Consider the following 22,115-nt stretch of genomic DNA (forward strand, 5'->3'; position numbering starts at 1 on the left):
TCTTACAAAACTTTTGATATGTTGTACCCCATACTGGGCATCAAAAGGACTGCAGCGGGTTCACCTTGTCTGAAAATCAAGAGGCCATTGAGCTGCTCTGTCACCCCCCTCCTCAGCAGGATGGAGAGGGAAGGAACTAAGATGGAAAAAACCCTCATGGATCAACATAAAGGGCAGTTTAATAAAACAGAAGCTTAAGCAATGGTAAGAAACTCCAAAAGATTGTTCTCTACCTCCCATCAGCAAGCAACATCCAGCCATGATCTGGGAAGCAGCAGGGCTTCAGCATGTGCAGTGGTTGCTCTGGAAGGCAAATGTAAATAATGAATGCCTCACCTTCCTACTCCTTTCTATTAGCTTTTATATTTGAATAGGTGTCACATGTTCTGGCATATCCTTTTGGCCAGCTGTCCTGGCTGTGTCCCCTCCCAAGATCTTGCCCACCTCCAGCCTATGGGTGAAGGAGGAATGTAATGTTGGTTTTAGCTTCCAAAGCAAAGCACAGCACGGTGGGGGCTGCTGGTAGTGAAATTAACTCCATCCCAGCCAGCCCGGATACAGAGGAAGACGTGCAAGTGGTAATACTCAATGCCAGAAAAAAACTTGATTAGAGACGTGGTTAACAGAGGGGTGAATTATTGAACAACATCCTGTGAAGTATTCATCTTTGGTTCATTGATCCACTTTTTATGGTGTGAAAAGACCATGGGAAACGATAAATTAGCGAACAGTTGCATCGCAGGAGGAGAAGCCTTCTCTTCCCAGGTGATCATTGCACAGTGGAAGCCCCAAACAGGCACAGCTTCCTCGGAGCGGGAGCTGCCGTGAGAAGCCGGAGGGACAGCATGGCGCCTCAGGACGCGGAGGTGCCCCTGGCGCGCACCAACGCTGGTTTTCCAAGTATCCTGAAGGCACCGCTAGGTCATTTTAAAAAATGGCACTGTATACGCTTCCCGCTGTGGAGGGAGCCCAGAGCCATCCCAGAGCCACTTCCCGAACGTTCCGGCGGGGAGATGGGCGCCCGCTACCTCTCCCCGCCGCCACACTCCCGGCTACGAGTCGGGACGGGACGGACACATCCCCCACGGCCGGGGCGGTCTCGTTTCGATTCCCGGAGCGCCGTGGATTTGTTTCGATTTCCCCACTCCCACTCGCACGGTGACGCGGGCGGCGGGGGCGGGACGCGGGGCGGAGAGTTTAAGGGCGACAAGCGGAGCGCGGCCCGGCCGCGGCGGGGGACGGGCAGGCAGGTAGATAGATGCGCTTCCTCGGCCACCCCTTGTACCCCCCTGACCCTCCCCGGTAAGGGCAGCCGGCCGCCCGCCGCTCCGTGCGGGATGCCGGGGTGCGGCGGGCTGAGCTGCCCGCGCCCCCCGCGCTGCTCCATCGATGCTTCGTGCGGCGCGGGGGCAGCCGCGGCCTCTTGGGGGTGGCTTTCCATTCCCATCTCGGTGGAGCTGTTGGGAGCTTCCTGCGTGTTGGAGCAGTTCCGGAGAGGGGACGCGCTGCCCCGACCAGGAGCGTGGGTGCGGGATTTGGCGTGTGGGCAGCGGGGGTGGCTGTGCTGGTTGGGAAGCCTGCCAGGGAATGTGTGGGGTGGTTGAAGGAAAAGGAGAAGAGTGCGTTCTTGCTCCGGCCAGGCATCTGGGACTCTGTGTTGGCCTGGTATGGTTTGCGCGGAGGAGCTGGGGGAGATGGGATGCCGTGTCCGTGCTTGAAAAGAAGAGGGAGAACTCCTTTAGCATAGCCCGGAGCGAAGCATTGTTTGCAGTGGTTTTGGATCCTTTCCCTGAAAAGCAAAACTCTTGCACAAGGTCGTGGAGTGGTCACCTAACAAAACAGACTTTTTCAGCTGGAAAGGAGTTTGAGCACAGTGTGCACTGCAGGAGAATAAATGCAGAAGAATCTCTCCCCAGCTTTTGTGGGTCTTTTTAGCGATTTACAGAGAATTAACTTAAGATTTATTGCGAATGGGGGGAAGAGGCTTTGCTTTCCCGTGAAAACAAGCCAGAGGGTGTATTTCCTGTCAGTGTTTTTTTTTTTTACCAACATGTAATTAAGTTTGTCAAGCATTGGCTGTGAACTGCACAAGCTTGAAAACCTTGATGTTAGGGCAGTCTTGGTGTTTTGGTCTTGGGGTGGTTTTCGTTTGTTTTTTCCTCATTCCAGAGTGAATACCCGCTGGAGTGAATCTATACAAAGGAAATATGCATGCTGTTTGTTGCCGTTTCTCTTACCCGATCGTAGAATCATAGGAAATGCTGAGTTGGAAGAAAGTTATCAGGATCGTTGAGTCCAAATCCCGGCTCCACACAGCACACCCACACTAATAATCACACCATGTGCCTGAGAGCGTTGTCCAAATGCTTCTTAACTCAGACAGACTTGGTGCTGTGACCACTTCCCTGGGGAGCCTCTTTCTGATATCCAGTGTAAGCCTTCCCTGACTCAGCTTCAGTCATTTTCGTCGAGTCCTGTTGCTGGTCACGAGAGTGAAGAGATCAGTGCCTGCCCCTCCTCTTTCCTCACGGGGAAGTCACAGAGAGCAAAGAGATCTCTCCTTGGTCTCCTTCAGGCTGAATGATCCAAGTGACCTCAGCTGCTCCCCACAGAGGTTCCTCTTCAGACCCTTCACCATCCTTGTGGTCTCCTTTGGATGCTCTCTAACAACTTAATGTGTTTTTTTATATCATGTTGCCCAAAACTGCACATAGTATTTAAGGTGAGGACACACCAGTGCAAAGAAGAGCAGGACAATGATGACAGGAACGTTGCCAGGCTGAGCAAACAACTGCAGCAGTGTAAACAACTCCCTCTTCGACTGAGTTAGGTCTTGTATGGCTGGGCTAGATTAGGGATTTAAAGACTGTTGTTATTTCAGAGAGAAACAGAAAGATTAGCTTTTCCTGCTGTTGTGAGGTTTTGGTGGTTTTTGTGTTGACACAATAATGACACTGTGCAAACAGAATATTGAACATGCTTTTGCATCATTTTTTTTGTAAATAAAATGGGAAATGCAAGTATTTTCTTAATTTACTGGAAATCATAGGTATTTATATGTATAAACAGGTGTGTTTCTTGAAAAAGCAATTCCAGACATGGTTCAACTGTAAGTTTCCTAGGTATGACTTGTTATTGGTAGGTTACAAAGAGGGAAGAATCATTTGATGCTGAAGGCAAAGAAGCCCATTTTGTTTCCGTTAACAAAACAGGATGTGCTGTGGAGCAAGGCCAGACCTGTTGCTGCTGCAGGCTATGAAACAGTCTTCAGGGAAGGCTAGTCATATGTGCTTGGCCTGAGTTCAGCTTGCAAGGAAAGGAGGAAGGATCTTCTAAGGTGCTATCTGGTTTTGGCTGGGATAGAGTTAATCTTCTTCCTAGTAGCTGGTACTGTGCTGTGCTTTGGATTTAGGATGAGAATAATGTTGACAAAACAGTGATGTTTTTGCTGTTGCTAAGCAGTGCTTATCCTAAGTCAAGTGTTTTTCAGCTTGCCCCACCAGTGGGGAGGCTGGATGAGGGCACAGAAAGCTAGGAAGGGATGCAGTTGGGACAGCTAACCCAAACTGTCCAAAGGGATATTCCATACCATGGAATGTCACATCAATCTGTCAGGTTTCTGTTGCCTTGTCCATGGGTGTGAAACTCTTATTTCCCAGGGTCTAAAGTAGTAGCTGGTGTGTGCACCCATCTCTTTTTGTGAAAGGTGTTGTCTTGTTCCTGGTGCCATGTTCATTTCCTTGCTATGTCACTTCCTCAGTACTTGTCACTTACCTAGTAGATTTCCTGTGTGAAAGTGAACCACAAATCTCTGCTCTAAAGATTAGTAACATTTTAGTGTCCACTTCTTGAGGTTTTGCATGGATTTCTGCTTGTCAGCAGGGCTGGCCCAACTTCTGGCTGTGTTTGGGTCCCGTTTCTGTAGTCCTGTTAGGTGGTCTTGCATCTGAAGAAGAACTGAGGGTCCAAGCTGTTTCAGCTGTGAGTTTGGTTGGAGACATGTGGTAGCTGGGCTTTGTTGTTAATAATTCCTTTTTGACAGTTTCAACAAACAAAAAGCAACATACAGTGGTAATTTCAAAAAAGAGGACCCTGGGAGGTCATTCACACCAGCTCTGCCCAGAACAGGGCCCTGGCCCAGAGTCTTGTTGGGTGTATTCTGCTTATACCCCTTGTTTCATTCAGACCTTGCACAAATCTTCCCTGTCTGCTATGTATGTGGTGTTTGAGGTGTTAACAGGCTTTTGAGACATCTGTGCTAATTGCATCTGGGCTGTATTTGCCAAATGTTGATAAGGGCGTTTGTCTTGTTTCTGACAATGTTTGTGCCCCACAATCATCAGTTTACTTCAGAACACATTTCCAAGGAAAAGCGTGGTATAAAATGAAGAGCTGCCTGGAATGTTCTGTCTCACTCTGTGCTCTCTCACCCCAGCCATTTAACATCTTTTGAAAGCACAGCCAGAACTTAGAAGTCTCTCACCTCACTACCAAAATACAGAAATAATGCTTGCTCGCTAGACCCAGGTCAGGTGAGAATTCCTTCTCAATAGTGAGAGATCCTTTGTGGTGTCAAGGTGTGCTGAATCAGTGTGGTACTGCATAGGTGAAGCTACAGAAGAGTAGCCTAAATTCCTCTAGTAGTGCTTCTGCCTGAACACTTAGGAATGAAGAGTATCTAGGGAAACAAAATTCTGCAAGTGGTGTTGAGGGTTGCTTCTGTCCAGTGATGGAGGTTGTGTACAGGTCTCCAGTTCAGACTGAAGCAACCTGATAAAATATTCTCTCTATTCACTTACCTGGGAAATGGTTTTGTCTTTTTAGAGGCACACAGCTCCAGAGATGCATGCTGTTTTTTCCTTTAGAGTTCTGTGATGTGCAGCTCACTGACTGGCTGTAGAGCCCAGAAGCTATAAAGAAACTTCATTTGGTCCATTTTGTGCTGAGTTTAGGTCAACATTCTGATAAGAAGCTATCACTATGCTGCTCTGTTTGCCCTAATCTAATCCAAATCTGCTCTAGAATCTCATTCATTATTTTCCAAGTGGTGCTGGCTTTTACTGGGATCTAAAGGTCTTTGGAACTTCCAAGGTCTGGTATAAATCTAGCAAGTTAACTTCTTAGAGAATTTTTTTTTTTTGGTATGACTGAGTGAGAATCTATCTACAGAAAAGGCTATCTCTGTCTATCTATCTGAATATGTCCCTAACGATAGGGATGTCTGATGACTACCTGTGTAAATTACAGGTTCTTCATTTGAGTTGACCAGTTTCTCCAACATGAGCTGACATTTTGCAAGTGCTGAATATGAGATCTTCATGTTCATCATCATCTTCTTCAATATCTCTCTTCATGAGAGATGTTGTCTGAACATTCAACTAAAATATTGTTCAGGTAGTCACAAATGCCACTAAGATCTTTTTCAGACTAAACAGATCCATGAGGATGTCCAAGTCTAAATCGAAGCTTCTTTCTTTTCTTCCTCATGAGATTTTCAAATGTGTCTGCTTGTAGCCTGGTCAGTTATAAGCTCTTCATTTTTGTCTCTGCTGTTTCTTCATGGCATTCTCTGAAAGTACAGGTGATTTCCAGATTTCTCATTTGACTTTTCAACATGCAGTGGAAAACTGAGAGAGGTAAATTTTTCCCTGCTTTTCACTGTCAAGGTTAGGCTTATACACATTGAAAGGAGACTGTGTTCTGTAAATATGTCTTTGTTGGCTGTTGTTGTCAAGAAAACAGGTAAAACTGGCTAGCAGGCAGGACACTGCCATAGTTACAGCCACTTACAGCCTTCTTGGCCTGTGTTTTTCTTTCTTTTACTGGGTCTGCCCTGACATTCACATATGTCTATATCAGGTCACGAGGAAAGTGTCATTTGGAAGACCTGAATGCAGTGTCCTGTTGCTGGGTGACTGCAGGGCTGCCTGCACACAACGTGCCAGTGGTGGGCGTGCAGCTGCAGGGGTCCCTCTGATGTAGCAGAAGGGGTGACATGACAGTCCTTTCTTGGCATCATGCTCTTGGAGCCAGGATGCTTTTGCTGAAGGAGAGCTAAAGGAGCCCTGAGGTTTCCTGTTGAGAAAACATGAATTGTTTGAATGCTGATGAAATGTATTTAGTTGTAACTCAGCCACAGTGTAGATGCATTGTGTGGCTTTTTCTTTTCCAACCAAGTTTGCAATGTCTGCCTCTTAGGTTGACAAGGAAGAAGAAGTGATTTGTCTGTTTAATAGGACTGAGGAAAGCACAATCTTAAGAAGTCAGATTTCCTGAAAATAGGAGGATTCTTATTCGTCTGCCATTTTTTAAATTCAGATGCAGAGCCCCTAAGATTGCTGTACTTAATTTGTTCCTTGCATTATGGAAATTGGCTGTGCTTGGAGAATAAAAACATTATCCTACCACTGAGTAATGCCATAAGGGTGTATCATTAAAGCTTAACTATCAGAATCAAAAATAATTAAAAGCATGGCTGTGAAGGCCTTCTATTTTTTTTTCTGTGAATTAAACAGTGTCATGCAGTTTCTCTTTTTAAAATGTGTAAAGCAGATGCAGACAGAAAAACCAGAGGGTTGTGTTTGCTCTCAGATTTCTAAAGTTTTTAGCGCTGCCAGCTTCAGATGTTCAGAGAGCACAAGCTGGCCTCTTGGGACCCATAGCTGGCATAAGGAACACAACATTTTTCAATAGTGACAAATAGCTTTTCTGGGCAGTCTCCATTTGTGTTTTCAAAATTATCTTCTGAAGCGAGAGAAATCAAAACTTAGCATTGTAAGCACTCTAAAGCTCCCTGCTTCTGACAGCAGTCTGACTGGAGGAGTTCAGTGGGACACTGACCAGCACAGTAACACAAGAGTTGATGACGCCTAAAGTAAATGGGAATTTTGACCACTGGCAGCAGTAGGGTTTGGAGTAGATTGTCTCTGACTTAACTGTATAATGTTTTGGTTTAATTCTGTGAATAAAAATTAATGTGCTTCATTTTGTTGTCACGTTTCTGCTGGTGAGCTGGTTGTCACATTCATGCTGGTCTCAAGAGTCATAAAAAAAGTAAACAGAGTAGATCATGTTGTCTGATTTTTTTGTTTGTTTTGTTTCTGTTTTATTTCTGTGAATGATAAGGTCTCAACAATGCACTGGGAAGGGTCTCCCAGACCTTAGGGTGTCCCCACGCCTTTATGTGTTTCATAGACTCCAGAGCTTAGGAGAAATCCCTGCTTCATGAGGGCAACATGTGTCTGGCTGCAATGGAGTTAATTTTCTTCATAGTAGCTGGTATGGTGCTTTAAATTTGTGAGCAAAACAATGCTGATGGCACAGTAATGTTTTAGCTATTGCTGAGCAGTGTTTGCCCAGTGTTGAGGCCTACTCTGTTCCTCACTTGGCCTCCCAGTGAATAGATTTGGGATGCACAAGAGGATGGGAGGGAGCACAGCTGGGCAGATGACCCAAACTGACTGAAGGGATGCCATGTGGCATCATGCTCAGCAATGATAATGGGGAGGAGGGGACTTAAGGGGATTAGCCTTCCCTATCTTGGGAATATGGGCATTATTCCATGCCAGGGGATGGTTAATGATTGCCTTCCCATCACTTACATTATCTTTTCCTCTTCTTCCAGGTTTCTCTTGGTTAGTGAGCAATTTTTATCTTGATCTACAAATTTTTTTGGTTTTGCTTCTTCCTTTTCTCTTTCCCCATCCCACTGGGGGTGGGAGCATGCAAGCACTTAGCTTCCCACTGGGGTTAACCCACTGCACTCAACCCCCAAAAAATCTTTCTGTAGTTGTATCCAGATACAGCTGTGTCTTTTACCTGTGCCAGTTCAGGCAGAGTAATAGACAACAGTTTTGTTTAATGATCCTCACGCTTGACAGACTTTACATAATAGGCCCTCAGTTAGTCCATTGGTTTTGAGTTAAAATTGTTTATGCTGCAGGAAGATGTTGGGCAATAGCAAGACATGCTGTGCTAATCTGCACAGCGGTTCTTTTGGATCATTAACTTAGATGTCAGATCTGCATGCCCGGAGTATCTCTCTGGTCTGCAAACTTGGGTATAGTCGCTGAAGCCCATGGCAGAAACCCCAGTTATTTATATGATCTACAGTGTGAAGTTTTGGCTGGGAAACTCCAGTTTTGGAAAAGGATGAGAACTTGTGTTCTGGTGAAAATTCCTGCACTCTGGAAGGGGGAGGGCATGCTGCCTTCTGATCTGAAACAGGGAGTTCAGTTCCAAAATTTATCAGCACAGGACTTGTTGGAAAGTCCTTTTAAAATTCTTGTTGCTGCTTCTGCTGTACCGTGGAAAAAAAAATCTTTTAAATAACTTGTGAATACCTTTTATTTGTACTTGTACTCTTAGTATTTTCCAAAGAAAAGTAAGACAAAAATTTAATTCTGGAGAAAAATATTACACTGAGTAGAAGCATTTTTTCTTTTTAAAAAAGAAAAAAAACCTGAAATTAGACTATAATTTGGAAAACCACTAGTTCATGTGTATTCCTACTTGAAAAAACTCCTGTGTAGATGACTTATTTTGGTATTATTCTTGAGAAAATAATTTATCAAACTTCCTGATGATAAATAATTGAAACCTGAAAGAATTATGTAAAAGATGAGGTAGAACCATCTTCTAGCACTTGGTTTTTTTCTTTGTTCTGTTGCTCTGTTATTTTCCTTTTTTCACCTTAATAATGCTCATACCATGCAATGTAAAGGAAGTCCTATATATCTTTAAGTACACTTGATTTGCACTCTGGGGAAGTAGTATTTTTAAAGTATATACTGTATGTACATTGTTCAATAAATTGATGATTTGCTTTGCTTGGGATAAATGTAAAAATTACCCCTCTAGCATGACTGGTTGTCATGCCTCCCCCAGGTAGCTGGGAGCTCTTTCTCTTGAGTTTAGTTTTTATCCAGGATTTCATCTGTTCTCGGTGCTTCCCTGGAATTAGCAAGCTGATGGTTCAATTACAGACATCATCACGGAGTGTTTATTTGCTTAGTTAAGATGTAACTTCTGACAGGTCATTTCCCAGTCAGTCTGAAGCAGTGCAGATCTGAGCTTTATGGTTTTCACCTGATTTTTCTGCTGTTGCCTTCTCAGAGTTGTGGTCTGCTGCTCTCCCATCTGCTTAGTGCACTTGTGAGCCTGATGAGTGCTTTTTGTGCTTGGATAAATGCAAAGGCACACTGCCACCTGTAGTGTGCTCACCGTACCTCTGTGCTCACAGCACAGTGCTGATTCTTGCTGTTTCAGCCTCATCCTGAGGAGTACCACAGAGAAAATATATCAGTAATGTTTCTTGCTTTGTCTGTAAATTCATATACTTAAAAATATCTAGTTTGCTCTGTAGCCAAGAGATCTTGCACATATTTTAGTCCTGCTTTCAGCTGCGGTAATTTTCTACTCAGCAGCTGATACAGTACTGTGTGTTTGATTCAGTATGAGGATAATGTTGATAACCCCCTGATATCTTAGTAGTTGCTGAGCTGTGTTTGCCCTAAGTCAAGGACTTCTCAGCTTCTGATGCTTCCCTGTCAGCTGCAGGGAAGCACAGGAAACTGGGAGGGGACACAGCCAGGACAGCTGACCTGAGCTGGTCAAATGGATATTCTCTCCCATAGAATGTCATGTGTATAAATTAGGAGGGAAAATGGGCCACGGGCTGCTCCTCAGGAACTGGCTGGGCGTTGGTCAGTGGGTGGTGAACAATTGCACTGTGCATTAATTGTTTTGTATATTCTACATATATTATTAGTAGTATCAGTATTAGTATTTTCCCTTCTTTTTCTGTGATGTTAAGCTGTCTTTATGTCAACACACAAATTTTACTTTTTTCCCTAATTCTCTTCCCCATCCATTCAGGGAGTGGGGGAGTGAGCTGAGGTTTGTGTGGTGTTTAGCTGCCTGCCAGACAAAACCTTGACATCATGTTAGTAGGTAGCAAAGGTTGCAGATTTTATGAGTTCTGTTACAGGCCTGTTATTACCTGTTTAATAAGTAAATCTCTGCATTCCTATTTGGTGAATTAATCTTATTTAATTGCACTGAGATTTGTGAGATTCATACAGGTTTTTACAGGTAATGGAAACGCTTTTAATAATAAAATCAATCTATGAAGAAGGATTCTACACAGCAGTTTAGCATTGGATATTTCTCTTGTCTGTTTCTTGTGTGACATTTCTGATACATGCAGCTGCTTTTCCTCTTGCATTTGTTTCTTTCATCTAGCTGCTAGACCATGTGATTAGCTTTCTTTAATGATACTGATATTAGAATTTTAATAATGAAATAGTTTTTCAGTAAGTTACAGCTGATGCTAGTTTCAAACTTTGTTTTCTCTGGCCACTTCCTGTTTTCATTTTAATAACTGTCTTAAGTCTGATTCAAGGTCCTCAAGCATTATTACCATACTATGTTACAATATTTTCTTGCAATAGTTAAGTTTCTAAGCAGTTCTGTATGCATTGGCTTGTTGAGTATCTAGACAGAGGACCTAGATAAAAAACTCATAAATAAAAAACAAGTAAATGAGTTTTGTGTTTAATTAATTGAAATGTACAGCTTCATGTATTTCTTAAGCATATAAATACTGTGTTTTCTCAGGTATTTCCCCCTGCATTGTGTATGTGCTCACACATTGAAATAATTTGGAATCCTAATTTAAAAGATACAGTTTAAGACCCGAGGATAAAAATTGAAACAAAAATGCATACCAGTGGTAGATCTGGTTAGCTGAAGTTTATTAAAAAGTAGATGAAAAGTTGAGGAGACATCAACAGCAAAAATGAGGCTGTCACCAGAGCTCTATTTTACTAGTCCAACTGCAGGAAACAAAGAAGATGTGTTTTTTTGTCCTCCTTTTCAAATATGCAAAAACTGGGATGAAAATTTCAGTCCATTTTAGGGAAAGAAAGCACTGTTTCATAAGTCAGTGCTTTTATTTGATTATTTTTTATTCTTTCTTTTTTTTGCTTTCCTTAGCATGGATCCCATGACATATGCACAGTTGAAGAGACAAGCTGGGAACCAGGATTTTAAAAATGGAAATTACTCTTTGGCCATCAAAAACTATGATGAAGCTCTACAAACACTTGGTTATTTAATGCAATGGGTCCCGTAAGTATTCTTGAATTATGAGATGTAAACCATAAGACAAACCTGAAGTATGTAAATATGTACAGTTGCACAGTTAATTCAAAACTCTGTTTTTTAACCTAACACTTGATTTTCTCGTGTCTTTTTTCACACTCTTTAGTGTACCAGTTTTGTAGTTATTCTCTTCCTTACATTTGTGTGAGAGATTAATTGACTTAATTGACTTAAATCTGAATATTTTTACATAAATATCAATTATAAATTAAAGCTCAAATACTGCAATTTTGCCATGTCCTGGCCTGTTGCTACATGAATTATCTGATTATCTGTAAAATGATTCATGCAGGTTACTTTGTTCTTGTTATTGGGTCATTCTCGGTATTCTGTGACTTGTTAAAAATAGTATTCAGCAGACGATTTCTTAGGGTATTTCTTTCCAGATGCACTTTTAAGTGCTTTTCATCAGTTAACATAAGTTGGTAATGTTATTAATGATTAAATAGTTGAGTATTATGTTAACTGTTAAATATTCGTTACTCCTGTATATTAACACTGCTGTTAACCTAATGTAACACGGGCCACTCATTTATTTTAAATGTGGCTTTTTCTGTTGACTTCACCATGTGGTGACTAAAAGGCATTGAGGTTGTTTTTTAGGTGACCAAAATGTGTTTAGTACTCTTTCCATCCTGCAGCTTCCATTCATGGGTCTGTTTTCCCCCATTCCTGGTTGCTGGCTTTCACTGAGCCATATGTAGGTGTATCAAGGTCATCCGAACTCTTGCTAAATCCTCATACTTCATTATTCTAGTGGCTTGGCTTTCTCTTGCAGAAGACACCAGGTTATCACTATGGGTATCACTAAGGTATCATTAGGATGTCTTTAAGGCATTTTAGAGCCAATATTCATTCAAATGATCTTTATTATCTACAACTACATTTTTTACCTCTGATTTTGTCAGGTGGGTAATATATGTCAGTTCTTAAATTCATTCATATCTCTAACTATAAAGAGTGTTCCTTTTTCAAGTGAATAAACAGTAATGCTAAAACCATATCTTTAGGTGTTCCCGGGACATAGCTGTGTTGTTGTGCAACAAATCAACTGCCTTGTACTGCCTGGGCAAATGGAAGGATTCAATGGTTTTAGCCCACCAAAGCTTACAGTGGGATCCGGAGTATGTTAAGGTATCCAGATGCTTAAGCTGGCAGTTTTTACATACCTTCCTTGCTTTTTAAATTTTATTTTATTTTTTATTTAATAATGGTGTCATGATCCTCTTTTGATTGTGTTTTTGCTTTGTGGCATGATGAGTAAATATAGCATAAAATTCCAGAATCAATGTTTGATTCTACACATAAATATCAGGTTCACAGCTGTAATAGTATTTTTATGAAATGATGCAGCTCCCTTTTGCACCAGGAGATGCTGGTCCTCTCTGAGTCCCAATGAGAGAGGTACCAATGCTTTCAAGAAATGTAACTACCAATATCCCAAACAAGGGTTACAGTTAATGAGTCCCCGTTCCTGGGAGTGGTGCTTGGTGATCAAGGTCATATTGTATTTCCAGTGGACAGAACAATACATTACACTTGGCTTGTGATTAAATACACATTGATTAAGTACACCTTGACTCAAGTAGCTACGAATAAGTAGGAGTTGTACAGTATTTATGATACAGAGTCTACTCTTTGATTGGCTTTTATGTGCAATAAACAGTCTTCTGGTCTAACCACTTAAGACTCCTGGAGCCTTTAGTAGAATGTTTTTGATTTAGATATGGTAAAATTGCATCCAAATGCCCATTTAACTTGTGCTGTGTTGCAACATGCCAGTTATCTGATTTGAACAAATTAACTCCACTGTGACTCTGAGCTGGTACAATCTTATTCAGGGTGAATACAAACATGTTCATGTACTGTTGGCTGAAGAAGATATGCATTGTGGGAAAGAAACACTGCAAAATGCTGTGATGTGGAAAAATAAATATATATTCTGGACCTTGTGACATAAAAAAACCCCAGTATTGTCCAGAGGAAGTTAACATACAGCTGCTGAAAGTAGGCCTTTCATCCTATTGTTATTTTCCAAGCTTTGAATTTCAGGATTGCACTTTCAGCATCTGTGATAATATCAGTAATATATTGTGAATTTCATGGAATTAGAATAACATAGTTTATTTCACTTTTTTTTTTTTTTTTTGATCTGTGTATAAGAAGCTGTGGAAATAGTACTACATGACATTTTTATAACATAATGTGAAAATTTAAAAAAAAACAACTTTTTTTTTGGTAGTAAATGTCTCGGAATATTTTCCCAACATCTTTTTTTCTCCTTTCTTTTTCAGGCTTATTATAGAGCTGGCCACTCATTCATCATGTTATCAAAGTTTAATGAAGCAGTTTCTATGTTCCGCAGTGGTCTGGCTCTGTTGAATACTTCTTCAGATCAAACTCAAATTGCTGAGTTTATAGCAGGAATCTTCATAAGTGTCAATGGTAAACTCAAAACCTTAACTTTTCTAAGACCTTTCAGTAGTGATGATGACACTTAGTAAGTAAGATGTCCTTCGTGAGATCATTCCTTTGATCCTTCAGGGTGTCAGGCCTGTTTGAGGATTGTGAATATACTGAGGATGTGGTGAACTTGGTCCAGTTTGCATAAAGCAGACACCAACAATCTCAAAACAGTGCAGGGGAGTGAGTTGTCTTACAGGAATATGTCAATTATGGAATAGTTAGAAAAGGTCAAAATTTACAGTCAGGAAGACAAGAATAGAGATTTGGAGCTCAGATTCCAGAGGCTTTAAGTGGGTTTTGTCCAGACCATGCTGTTTTTCTTTTAGCCAGGTAGGTTTGAAAATAATTAGAAGATAGACAGTTTAAACCTTGTTACAATTTCAGTGTGGAGGACTTTCCCACAGCTAGTAATGGACAGCAATGAAAAGAAGAAATGTGGCCTTCCCACGGCATTCTATGGGTGTTTTTCAGCAATATCCATCGTCTGTCTCCTTGCCCGCTCTCCTCAGTCTCTCCTCCTCTACTTGTGTTTTAGTCTGTTTAACATGCTTTGTCTGATGGGCGTACAGGCGTGCCAGGAGATTTCAGGTTGTGCCTCTGCTGCCTTTCCTTGAGCTTGTAGCCCCACACTGAGATCCTTAATTCATGGTTGCAGAGTCAGTAGCTGATTGACCCATAAGTGGAAGAATTGCCATGAGGTTCACAGTGCCTTGGGGCTTTGAGGTGTTTCTTGAGAGCAGGGGTTATTTTTTTCCCCTTTGTTTAATGAAGTCTGGCCACTGATAAACAGGGTGCTGAATCAGTTGGGTGACCAGTGTTTCTTGAGCCCTTACTGGGCAATCCCCTGGGTATTAACCAATGCTAAAATGATTGCTGCGCAATGAAGTAATTTAGTTGGACACTCCGACCTTTGAAGTGCTGTCTATTACAAATATTCTTCTCTATTGCTTATTCTTACAGATGAGCAAATCTTGCCACCAGCTTTCTACCCTGCGTATGATTATATTTTCAGTGCACATTTCAATGCACAGATTTGGCAAGCAGTGATAGAAAGGCTGGCCCAGAAGGGGAAGTGGCGGGTAAGTGTGTCACCGTGTCACTGCGTCACCTCCCACTGCATGTTGGGCACTCATTTCTTACCACTTCAGCATAAGTGTGTGTTACCTTTAAAAGCCAAAACTGAATATATATTGCTGCCTGGTTCAAATGTCTTGATTTTTAAAACTTGGAAAAATGCTTTTAGTAGTAAATAATTTCTGAAACTCATTTCTGAAAGGGATATGATGGACTTGAAATCCTGCTTGTTTCTTGTTGCTGTCTGTTGTCTCTCTTATAGTACCACCTAGAGTCACTATTCAGTTCAATAATATTTGAATTAGAGGGGAAAAACTACAAATTTATTTGTGGTCTCTTTTACTTTTCCTTCTGTATGACAAGCTGGGTTTTTGAAACTGTCTGTGAAAGACCCACAATAAAGGAGCATCTCATACAGGGTTGTTGAGCAAAGCGAGATAATTTAGAAAAAGGTAGATCATATGAAATTATTTTAGTCCTCTCTCAACTGTGGAAAAAATTGATCACAGTTACACCTGTATGGGGTGCTGTTGGTGAGGTGCTGGCAGTAGGGCCAGCAGGGCACCTGTGAGGAGTGGCTGGACCTGCATCACTTCCAGCTGGCTCCGACAGGAGAGTGAGGGAGAAAGAGTGAGAGAAACAGCACTGTGAGCCCCAGGGGTAGAGGAGGAGGAGGTGCTCCCAGGCCCAAGCAAGGGGCTACTTTGCAGCCTGTCACAGGCGAAATGGAAGCTTCAGTTGAGGTTTATCAGGGAAGCCCTCCTGTTGAGTCATAAGGTTCAGACAGGACCCACTGGCTTTCTGAACTCCTCAGAGAGGTGCCTAGATGCTGTTGGATCCAATCCTCCTCCCAGACTTGGTGAATGGCAGATGTTTTATGTGTAGTTGAGCCTTTATATGACTTTGTCCACAGGATTAAGGATGGCAAACCAAATATATACATGTTAATAAAATTAATAGCTTATTTAAATTTATGATAATGATCAGACTAAAATACTTAAATCAGAATTATTTACTACATAGTACAGATAGTTATAACAGTTGTAAATACTATATAATAATGTATATACAATATAATAGTGTACTGTTTATTGAAGCAATAGTAAAGCATTGGTATTAAAGATAGCTAAATTGTTATTAAGTAGAGATTGATGTTACTCACCCATGCCAGTGACCATGGGCAAACCTCTTTTTGCTCAGCCTCCAGGAGTAACCTTGATGGGAATCTCCACTCAGGGGAGGAATCTCTGCACACATACAGGAAGGGATATGTTAGAAGACCCTGCTTTTTAAAAGTGTGACTGTGCTTTTGTTGTATAAAGGGACTGTCAGTCATGTATTTCTAGGCTGGCTGTGTCAGCTTAGCAGCTTTAGATAAGTTATCAGTAGTATCACCTGTTGGTTCCTTTATCAGGAACTTTGCTGTGTTGTCACCGGTACCAGTTTCTGTCAGGAAACACTGTTTTTCACATCCTCAGAATGTGTAACTCTGGGATTGATGGGTCAGGCTGGTCTCAGCATTCTTCAAGACCATAAGCAGTGTGACCTTCCCTTCTCTATCCATCATTGATAACTTTTACAAATAAGGTAAAGTTCAAGCTGTTTACCACCACTTTACCACCACTCTTCTTAGGCAGAGTAGCTTGTGGAGAGACCATGAAGGAACAGGCTTCTGACAGTACCACAGACTGTGGAGGGCTCACACTGGAGCTATGGATGCACTGGAGCCCCACGTGCCCCGTCCAAGCCCTTACTCTGGGCAGGGACATCTCTCATTAGATCGCATTTCTGAAAGGCTGGCCAAACCTGACCTTCAACACTCTTACGGATGGGGCATTCAGAGCTTCACTGGGCAGCCTGTTCCAGTGCCTCACCACCTGTATCATAAAGAATTTTTTCCTTATGTCCAATGAGAGCAAACGCTCTTTGAGGTTAAAACTGTTGCCACTTGTCCTGTCACAAAGGCCGTGTTAAAAAATCTTTTTTTGAAATCCCCCTTTTTATATTGATGTTATTGCAGTAAGTTTTCCCTGAAACCTTCCTCAGGCTGAATAACCCCAGCTTTCTCAGCCCTTCATTACAGGAGAGTTGCTCCATCCCCATCTAATTGAGGGATGGAGAGTTGCTCCACTTTGTGGCTCTCCTCTGGACTCATTCTAACAGGTCCATGTCTTTTCTGTACTGGAGACCTCAGGGATGGATGTAACATTCAAGGCTGGTCTCAGTGGAGCAGAGAGGTGGAGTCACCTCCCTTGACTTGCTGACCATGCTACTTTTCATGCAGCTCAGGATCCTGTTTGTTTTCTGGGCTGCGAGTGCACATTGCTGGCTTTTATCCTATTTTTCATCCACCATTATCCCACAGGTCCTTTTTCCTCAGTCTGTATTGATACTAGGGATTGCCCTGACCCAGGTGGAAGACCTTGCGCTTGGCCTTGTTGAACTTCCTGGGCTTCCCATGGGCCTGCTGCTCAAGCCTGTCGGAGTCCCTCTGGATGTCAGTCCTTCCCTTGGGCATTACCAGCTGCATCACTCAGCTTGGTGCCGTCTGCAAACTCGCTGAGCGATCGAAGGCACCTCACAGTCCCACTGGCAATGTCATTAATGAAGGCAGTGAATGTACTGGTCCCACTACAGGCACTGGAGGGACACCACTCATTACTGGTTTCCACTTGGACACTTAGCCATTGACTACAGCTCTTTGGATACAGCCATTCTGCCAATTCCTTATCCTTCCAGCAGTCCATTCATTGAACTGGTATCACCTCAATTTAGAGCTAAGACTCTTGTGGGGCACTGTACTGAAGGCCTTACAGAAGATGGCAGGTAGATGGCATCCATAGTCCTTCCCTTGTCTTCTGGTGAAGCTAGGTGGGTTTTCAAGGAGCAAGGCAAAGTTTTTTAGAGAAACTCAGAAAATGGAAGAAAGCAGAAGAAGATACAGTATTCATTTTTTGCTTTCTGCTTGGGATGTTAGTGTTAGCTGGACAGTCTTGTCCCCAGTGTAAAGGTCCATTCCTAAAGCAAAGGGTTACTTCCAAGCAGTGGAAGTATTCCAAGTATTGGAGAATCTTTTAGGGCCTAACTTTTTTAACATGTTTTATTTCTGAGGAAACTTTCATCACTCGTAACTTCCTACGCTCCACTGTATATTACATTAATTCAGTTGAAAATTAAAAACTGAGGTTCAGTTGTCATATTACAAAAAGATCTGAAGTATTGTTAGCCTGTCTTGACTTTCTGACAAGATCTGATGAGGTAGTGAAAAACAAAGTTTTAAGTGTGCTTATAAGAGCATTAATGATTGGGGGTTTTTTTCCAGTCTTGTCTGTTGTTGTTGTCTGAGAAGCAAGAGTTGCCCCGTGATCTCAGAGTTAACCAAGTATCTCTGAAGAATCTCTTTGAGGTAAGTTCATGTTTTTAATTTTTCCTTGTATCTATTTCTTTTCTTTCTAATAACTTTAGTGAGAGATTTTCCATCTTGAACCAAAAAAATAAAATGAAAAATAATACATGGATGTTATAGGATTATACTTTATCATCTATTTGTTTGAAAATTTAACTTCATGTAATGTAATATTTCTGAATAAAATTAATTATTTCCAAGGTGTATTAGTATTACAAAGGTGTAGTTGGAAGCTGTCTGTGAGCCAAGAGCTGCTGGGAGTTCACCAGCTCTGCAGCTCAGGAGCAGCCAGTTTCCATAGCAGAGACATACCAGCTTTCTAAAGGCATCTCACAGTGTGAGAAATTGAGAAATTCCACTGGGCTTTACCATAGACTCCTAGAATGATTTGGGTTGGAAGGGATGTTAAAGGTTGTCTAGTTCCACCCCCCTGTCATGGGCAGGGACACCTTCCACTAGACCAGGGTGCTCAATGCCCCATCCAAGCTGGCTTTGAATGCTGCCAGGAATGAGCACCCATAGCTTCTCTGGACAACCTGTTCCAGTGCCTTACCACCCTCACAGAAAAGAATTTCTCTATTTCTTACAGTTTCTTTCCTGAGATGAACTTTAGAAGACATTAGCTGTGGTAACTGTACTATCTCTGCTTGCTGTTAACTGTCTGGCAAGGTTTGGTGATGTATGACTGCGAGACTCAAGCCGAGGGCAAAATGAATCTGTTTATTGCATAGTTAAGACAGTATTTATACAGTTAGTGTGAGAATTTTTGTTCAGTCCTTCGCATGCAACCCAGCTGCAGGCCTGTAATAAATCTGTCAGCCTGACTGTTGGTTTCCTCAAGGTTTGCAGGCTTTGAAGAAACAGGAAGCCTTTCCTGTTTTCAGACAGTGTGTACTTTCTCTCATGCTTCCCAATTTTCTCAGTATCAGGCTTTGCTGTTTCTCACAAAGGTTTATGTCACTGCAGGTGGGTAATAACTAGCATTGACTCCATGCTTCTCAGAAGGCTGATCAATCACTTCATTATTCTATAGTTATTAAGAAACCCATTGCCCTTACAGTCACGATACAGGTGGACCCAACTGGTCCTTGAATCCAAACACCATCACCACTGGCCAATTAAGAAACCACCCTTTGGGAAACAAATCTCCATAACACATTCCACGTGTTCACAACAGCAGGTGCAGCAAATGAAGATAAGAATTGTTTATCATTCTTTTCTCTGATCTTCTCACAGCCTTCCCAGGACAATGCCTGGGTACTGCAAAGGAAATAAATTCACATCTCCTCACAGGCTTGTTTTAGAGATAGTGGAAGAATTAGTGAATGGATATATGCAAGCATGTCTTGGTTGGGTATCATTAGGTGTGCTGTGCCAATGCTAGCACAGTAACTCCACACTGGCAGTGAAGCCTGGAAACACAGCAGAAGACCCATGCAGAGTATTAACAAAGTATCTTCCAGCAAAGCAAAATGCCTCATTGAGGCAGGAAAAATGGGCAGGCTTTACAAATAGTACAGCCCTTTTTTTGTTGAATTGGCCCAACCAATCTTACCTGTTTTAGTGGGTTTGTTGTACACATGGAAGGCTGAAAGAACCAAGATGAAAAATCCCGATCCTCCTTTGCAAAAATTAGAAAATTAGGCTTTCTGACAACTCAAACTTCCCCTGCTGCTCCTACATTCTCCCTATAATCTGTTGTATTTTGGTTTGATAACTGTGCTTAAAGAGTAATTCTTGCCAGTTAAAATTTGGCATGAAGTATTAGAAAAAAAGATTTATTTGTAAATGTTGGAAGCATGTGTGAAGGCTGCTATTTAAAAAGATGACTGGCACAAGTGGAGAAGTTTTGTCTGAACACTGTTTCCGACCACCTCCTCATGTCCTGATCCTTCTGGCATATTGTCTCAATTTTCATCTTAGCTTCTGCTGCAAACCTCCACAGTATCCTATATTGCTATACCCCTTGTAGACTGTGCTTCATGTTCATTAAGTCCTTGCTAGAGCATACTTTTTAAGTTCAGCTGGCTTTTGCTCAGGCTGTGTAGTTTCTCAGAATCATCGAGGTTGAAAGAGACCTTCACAATCAACACAACAGCATTATAATGATCCTTAAACTCCAATTGCCACATTCAGATGTCTCTTGAACACTCCCTGAGTTGGTGACTCCACCACCTCCCGGGGCAACTTATTCCAGTGCCTAACCACTCTTTTAGTCATTTTTTTTCCCTAATATCAGATCTGAACCTCTGCTGACCCAACTTAAAGCCATTTCTCCTCCTTCTTTCACCTGGAAGTTGTTGAGAGACCAGCCCCCAATTGGCTATAGCTTCCTGAAAGGAAGCTGTAGAGAACAGTGAAGTGTCTCCTTAGCCTCCTTTTCTCCAGCCTAAACAATCCAAGTTCCTTCAGCCTCTCCTGATCAGACTTGTGCTCCAGAACCTTTTACCTGCTCCATTGCCTTTATCTGGATGCACTCCAGCGCTGCAATATTGTTCCTGTAGTGAGTGGCTCAGAACAGAACACAGGACTTGTGATGTGGCCTCACCAGTGCCAAGTGCAGAGGGACCATTGCCAGCCTGGTCCTGAAGGCCACACCATATCTGATGTGATTGTTGGGACTGAGAGGCCAACAAGATGATTATGGGAATGGAGCACCTCTCCCGTCAGGAAAGGCTGAAAGAAATGCAATTCTTCAGCCTGGGAAAGAGAAGGCTTTGTAATTGTGGCCTTACAGTACCTGAAGGGAGCCCACAAAAAAAGATGGGGAGAGACTTTTTACAAGAGCACGTGGTGACAGGTCGAGGGGAATGGATTCAGAGTGAAAGACAGCAGGTTTAGATATCAAGAAGAAATTCTTTACTCAGAGGGTGCTGAAACACTGGAACAGGCTGCCCAGAGAAGTTGTGAATGCCCCATTTCTGGAAGTGTTTGAGGTTGAATGGAGCTCTGAGCAGCCTGGTGTAGTGAAAGGTGTACCTGCCTGTGGCAGGGGGTTGAAACTAGATGGTATTCAAGGTCCCTTCCAACCCGAGCCATTCTGTGTAAGTCTATGAAATAAATAAATAGTTCCATTTTACAGTGGCTATGGCTTGGTTGTTGTTGTGCTACTGATTCTTGTCATGAAAATATAGAAAATATTGAAAACAAATGCTTTTTGTGTATGTAAAAATAACGTGTTGTAACGTGTTGTAACATTTCTCTTTGACCAGACTTCTGAGTTGTATGGTCATGGTGAGAAGCTGCAGGAAGTAGCAGAGTTAGTCAAGTGGCTGATTTCCATTGGGGCCAAGGCTGAGTCCATCGGACTGTATCCGCTGCATGCTGTTATCAGACTATGCATCAAAGCAAGTGAGTGACATCTGCAGCTAAAATAAAACAATGCTGGCTTTTATCAGAGGACTGACCACTGGACCTTTTTTAAATTAAAAAAAAAGTCCCAACAGCTCAGGTCAGGTCATCTAGGTATAACCTTGCACATGCCAATAAAGCACACTTTTAGAAATGTTGTAAACATTCTCCTTGATCACCCATGCCTGATAGTAGTGGAAACCTAATATAATTGTTCTTTTCTGTGTTTTGAAACAAAAGTGTGATTGATATGGGTCTTTTGTAACCTGAATATGCCAGCTTTAATAAGGTATGGTGTTTCTTTCCCCCATCTCAGTATGGAGCTGCAGTTTCTTTGTGTGTAGTAGAGTCATGATTCAACCTTAGATTTGCATCTTGCCACTGCAAATGGGAAAAAACCCCAGGATCTGTTTCTCTAAGTGTGCGTTTTTATCATTTCAGCGAAGAATCATCTCTTCAGATGGTTGCTGACTTGGAGGCCAGAGCTGAAGGATAGGATCAACCAGAAAGACAGAGATGGACAGACCCTGCTGCATATTGTGGCCTGTTCCAGTGAATATTCACAGAAACGCAGTAAATACTCTTTTTTTTTGTGTGTGTATTGTTTTGTTTTCATATGGACAAATCTATAATGGAAGACAGTTTCAGATCCTCG

At 42.1% G+C, this 22,115-nt stretch overlaps 1 protein-coding gene across 2 annotated transcripts in view; it reads left to right on the plus strand.

The window, feature by feature from the left end:
* Positions 1–1,184: 1,184 nt before the first annotated feature.
* The window catches only part of TRANK1 (tetratricopeptide repeat and ankyrin repeat containing 1), a 51,155-nt gene continuing 30,224 nt past the window's right edge, over positions 1,185–22,115 (plus strand). Inside the window, exons 1-8 of one of the 2 annotated variants that reach the window (XM_030229909.2) lie at positions 1,185–1,250; positions 10,996–11,130; positions 12,174–12,297; positions 13,458–13,608; positions 14,590–14,708; positions 18,026–18,109; positions 21,322–21,460; positions 21,902–22,033. In XM_030229909.2, the coding sequence (XP_030085769.1) occupies positions 10,997–11,130; positions 12,174–12,297; positions 13,458–13,608; positions 14,590–14,708; positions 18,026–18,109; positions 21,322–21,460; positions 21,902–22,033 (883 nt within the window). In that variant the 5' untranslated portion in view covers positions 1,185–1,250; position 10,996. Of the gene's footprint in view, positions 1,251–1,286; positions 1,527–10,995; positions 11,131–12,173; positions 12,298–13,457; positions 13,609–14,589; positions 14,709–18,025; positions 18,110–21,321; positions 21,461–21,901; positions 22,034–22,115 lie in introns of those variants that run through there. The other variant, XM_050970743.1, reaches the window with a different exon arrangement.

This window comes from Serinus canaria, chromosome 2 (assembly GCF_022539315.1).
Source record: "Serinus canaria isolate serCan28SL12 chromosome 2, serCan2020, whole genome shotgun sequence".
In the NCBI taxonomy this organism is placed as follows: Eukaryota; Metazoa; Chordata; class Aves; order Passeriformes; family Fringillidae; genus Serinus; species Serinus canaria.